Here is a 5,339-nt window from a genome sequence, read left to right as displayed (position 1 = left end):
TCCCCGGTCCCCACGCCGCCTGCCCCGCGCACGGTCCCCCGCGGAAGGGTTTGGGGTGCTGCCTGTGGGGTCTGCCTCGGCTTGGGGCAGGCTATATAATTTTTTTTCCTTCTTTTTGGTCTTTTGTGGTATGTGTGCACAATGGAATACTACTCAGCCATAAAAAAGAATGAAATTCTGCCATTTGAATTCTTTATTTGGTGACAATTTTTTGACACGTAGAAATTGTAAGCATTTGAGTTGCACAAGCTGATGTCCTGATCTACATTGTGAAATGATGACCACGTTCCAGCTGATGAATAGATCTGTCACCTCCACGTAGTTTGCGTTTTTGTGCCCTTTGACCAACATCCCCCCATCTCCCTTCGCCCCCATCCCCAGCAACCACCACCCTACTCTCTGCATCTATGAGTTTGACTATTTTAGTTTCCACATATCAGTGAGATTGTGCAGTGTTTCTCTTTCAGCGTCTGTCCTATTTCATGTAGCATAGTGTCCTCCAGGCTCATCCGTGTTGCCCCAGATGGCAGGACTTCCTTCTTTTTTAAGACTCAGTAATGTTGCCCGGTATGTGCATATCACATTTTGTCTATCCGTTCATCCACTGAACATCATTTAGGTTGTTTCCATATCTTGGATATTGACAATCATGCAGCAATGAACATGGAAGTGCAGATGTCTCTTCAAGACACTGATTTCATTTCCTTTGGATATATACAGGGTGGGCTATTCTTGGAGAGTTCTGCATCCACTTTTAAATATTACATTATTAACTTTTTTAATTCTAAAAAAAAATTTTATTGTGGCAAAATATGTGTAACATAAGATTTGCCATTTTTTTAAATAAATAAGCAAATTATTTATTATACAAATACTATAAAAATAGGGCTGATTGGGGGTGGAGGAAGGTTGAAATTTTAACCATTTTTAAATATACAATTCCTTGGAATTAATTATATTTGCAACGCTGTGTAACCATCACCTCTATCAATTTCCAAAATTTTTTTGCCATCCTAAATATAAACTCTGTACCTATTAAACGTTAACTTTCCATAATTCCTTCCCCCCCTACCTCCCAGATTCTGGTAACCTCTAATCTACTTCTGTCTCTGAATTGTTAAATTTATTTTTTCTTAGTTGACCCATGATAATTGCAGATATTTATAGAATACAATGTGATACTTGGGTACATTTATACGGTGTGCAGTGATAATATCAGGGTAATTAGCATATTCATCACCTCGATTATTTGTCATTTGTGTCAGGAACATCCAAATCCTCTCTTCTAGCTATTTTTAAATGCACAATATATTTTTAACTATAGTCACCCTACTGTGCAGTGGAACACTAGGATTTATTCCTTCCTAACTGTGACTTCGTACCCATTGCCCTCTTCTCCTTCTCAGCATCTGGTCACCATTATACTCTCTATGTCTATGAGACCCACTTTTTTAGATTCCACATATGAGTGAGATCATGCAGGGTTTGTTTTTCTGTGCCTGGCTTATTTCACTTAATATTAAATTGTAGTAAAATACATATAACATAAAATTTGCCATTTTAACCATTTTAAGTATACAGTTCAGTAGCATCAATTATATTAACAAAGTTGTGCAGCCGTCACCATTATCTGTTTCCAAAACTTTTTCATCACCCCAGGCTGAAGCTCTGTACCCACTGAGCAATGACTCTCACTTGTCTGGGTCAGTTTGCATCCTGTTGGTGTTTATTAAACACTTCTCTCTTCATATTTTTATTCAAGTGATGCTTATGGCACAGCTCTTCTGAGGCAGGCGGTGGGTTACCACAGTGACAAGACAAACACTGTCTCTGCCTTCATCCAAGGGAGAAAAGATACTAAGCAGGAAAATATGAGAGTACTTCAAAATGTTCATGGTAAAATGGAATTGAAAGATAATACGTATCTTTTAAGTCTATTACTCCATGAGCTGTTTGAAGTACCCTCATATATGTGGGTCTGATTGCCAGGAGAGAGACTTCAGCATCAGCTGAAAGTAGAAAGTAGTTAGAACTGGGGACACACAGACACGTCAAGAAACAGAGAACAATGATCTGAGCCTTAAAAAAAAAAAGTGCTTGAGGGTTGAGCATAAATTCAACACATATGTACTGAACTCCTATTATATGCAAAACATTATTCCAGCTGTGTCTCTCCCAGAGCGGGATCAGAGAGCTCAGAGCCAGGATCTGGGCTCAATTTGACACAACTTCTAGCTCATAGTGAACTTCAATGCCACGTATGGAACTAATCCACACATTGTTGTACTTTTCTACCTGTTCCTTCGTATCTTGTTCTCGATAGAAAAAACAAAAAATTGCTCTAGCCATGAATACTAGCTTGAAAATGTGTCAAGGACAAGTGAAGTTTTGACAGCAAAGATGTTTTAAATCCTTGTTACATACAAATATTTCAATCAAGATTGCATCAATATTGTTGACCTTTTGTAGAGAGAACATTTTCTGAACAAAACTCTATTTACCAGTTTCATTCTTTAATCGATATTCCATATGATGCTTTTAAACCATTTCTATCTTTTTTGTTTCATTTTCACTTTGCTAAAATTGTGTTTATTGTAATTGATGCTTTTTCTGTGTAAATCACACAATAAATAATTGAAAGATATAAAAAAAGAAAGATAATACAAATTTTTCCATGAACTTCTTGAAGACCCCTTGTAAATGTCTAAGTAAAATAGTTTTGAATGGGGTAAGGTAACTGGAGCATAAATAGAGCGTGATAAGGACAGCAGCTTTACCCAGGGTGGTTTTTGAGCTGCATCCCAAATAGCCATGAAAACTGTTCCAGGCAGAGAGGACAGCACGGGCAAAGGCCCTGAGGTGGGAATGAACTTCTCATGTTTTATGAACAGCGAGGAGGCTGGTGTGGCTGGATCAGAGAGAGAGAGCAAGAGAGAAAGAGGCAGAAGATGAGATTCAAGGCATCAGCAGGGGCTACACTGTGCAGGGTCTTGGAGGACTTTGATTTTTTAAAAAATGGTAATAAAATACAAATATATAAAATTTACCATCTTAACTATTTTTAAGTGTGCAGTTCAGTAGTGTTACATATCTCAACACTGTTGTGCAACCAATCTCTAGAACTATTTCACCTTGCAAAACTGAAACTCTGTCCCCATGAAACACTCACTCCCCATCCCCCTCCCCCTGCCCCCAGCACCTACCATTCTACTTTCTGTCTCTATCAATTTGATGACTCTAGGGACTTCCTGTATTTGTCCTTTTGTGACTGGCTTATTTCACCGAGTATAGTGTCCTCAAGGTTCACCCATATCATAGCGTGTGTCAGAATTTCCTTCCTTTTGGGGGCTGAATAATATTCCATTGTAAGGGTGGACCACATTTTGTTTATCCATTCATTAGGACTTTGATTTTTGCATGGAGTAGGCAATGTGCTAGGTTCTGGATATTCAATATAACAGTGGATTAGCCTGGTCCATTTCCTCCCTCATGGAGGCCACCATTTGGAAGGAATATGGTCAAATAATTTTTGATTGCATAGAGAGTGACCAGGGCTATACTAGGGGAAGGATGAGAGACTGTGGGATCCAGAGGGGGACCTTGACCCAGCCTGGAAAGGTTCTTAGACTAGGAGGAGGAGGAGGAGGAGAAGGAGTTGTCATCAAGGCTGAAACCCAAGGAGGAGCAGTAAATTACCCAGTTAAGGAGGGAAAGGGAAATGCTTCCAGACAGAAGCAACCAGGTGTACAGAATCTGAGGTGAGAGAGCATGGCCAGGTGGAGAAGCTGCAAATGGCTTGACAAGGCCAGAGAACAGGCTAAGAGGTGTGCAGTGACCACAGCTGGAGAGGGGCCAGGTTGCCGCCATCCTCCAAAGGTCCGCCTCTCCCTGCCTCTCCCTCCCCAGGTCTGTGAAGAATGGCGCCCAGACACGGGTGGACATCCTCTGCACCTACCGGCAGCCCCCAAGTGGCCCGGGTCTACCTGCCAAGCAGGTGTTCCACGAGCTGAGCTGGCAGACCCGCGGCATCACCCAGCTGGGCCCCTACTCTCTGGACAAAGACAGCCTCTACCTCAATGGTGAGGAGCCCTCGGCCGCAACTCCCAGTTCCCTCTCCTGCAGCCCAGGAGGGTGTCCTTTAACCTGTTCTCAAGGGCAGAGACTTGGGATGCAAATCCTGGCTCCACCATTGACACCCCCACACACACACAGCCACCCTGCAAGGCTAGTCTTTAATTAATCCCATTTTACAGATGAAGAAACTGAGGCTTAGACAGGTTAAGCCATTTGCCCAAGAGGGTGTAGATGGGGAGAGGTGGACCCAGAGCATGAGCTCCAATTGTCAGCATCCAACGTCGTAAGCCGTTCTACACATTTAACTCACAGAAGAGTTTTTCTGGAGGAGAACTGGGGAAAGAAAATACATCTGTCTCCCCCCTCTGCTTTCTTCACACCCTCGACAAGGAATTAGCTTCTCTATTGTGTGGGACCCTTACACCAGGGAGATCTAGGGGGCCTAAGCTTCAGCCACACTGGGCATTGGCATTAGCCTAAAGCCTGGGAAAAGACAGCACTTAAGAGGGTATCCCCTATAAGGGGTTCTGAGAGACAAAGCATACATCAAATACATCGTTTTTCCTCCCCTCCGTCCCCATACCACTTGTCATCATTTCCGCATGAGGTGGATGCTCCTTATCACTAGATGTAGGTACCGGGATGTTAGGAGACATCCTGGGCTTTCATTACTCCCATTTAGCAAAGAGAGAAACTGAGGCAGAGTGAGAGGAAGGGACCTGCCCATGCCTACAGTAAGTTCGTGGCCAGTCTGGGTCTCGATGTTCTGAGTTTATATCTGGTCCCTTTGATTTGGTCACTGCAGGGGCCTGTTTAAGATTTTCCCCCATTATATGCTCTATTTTGTTCATTCATTTAGCATTTACCAAGCAAGCCTGGCACCAGGGTCAGAGACACATGCACATCCTGTCCCAATGTAAATGGCAGTGGGGCAGAGGCCCTTTTATTCAGCACTGTATTCCCCAAATGTAAATGTAGCCTCGCACATAGTGAGCCCTCAATAAATATTCACTGGGTGGAGGGATAGATTGGAAGGTGGAAGGGTGGATGGTGGGGTGGATGGATGAATATGTAGGGAGAAAAATGGAAAGATGTGTGAACGTAAAGCTAACGAGAGCCTCTAGTTGAGGGCATGCTGGAGATGGACAGGGAAGAGTCGGTTCTGATTGAAATATAAGGAAATTATTTTTGCTGGAGATGACATTCGTCAGGTTGGGAGGTGCATAGATGCTCACTAGGTACACAGAGGGAAAGACGTCTAGGCG

General features: G+C 42.9%; 1 protein-coding gene across 1 annotated transcript in view; it reads left to right on the top strand.

Annotated features, from left to right (window-relative positions):
- The window catches only part of LOC103602543 (mucin-16-like), a 63,613-nt gene that overhangs the window by 42,168 nt on the left and 16,106 nt on the right, over positions 1-5,339 (top strand). The window contains 1 exon segment of the mRNA XM_008586964.1: positions 3,907-4,079. Coding sequence (XP_008585186.1) covers positions 3,907-4,079 — 173 coding nt within the window.

Source organism: Galeopterus variegatus, unplaced genomic scaffold, assembly GCF_000696425.1.
Source record: "Galeopterus variegatus unplaced genomic scaffold, G_variegatus-3.0.2 Scaffold4186, whole genome shotgun sequence".
Classification (NCBI taxonomy): domain Eukaryota; kingdom Metazoa; phylum Chordata; class Mammalia; order Dermoptera; family Cynocephalidae; genus Galeopterus; species Galeopterus variegatus.
This window is presented reverse-complemented; position numbering and strand designations above follow the sequence as displayed.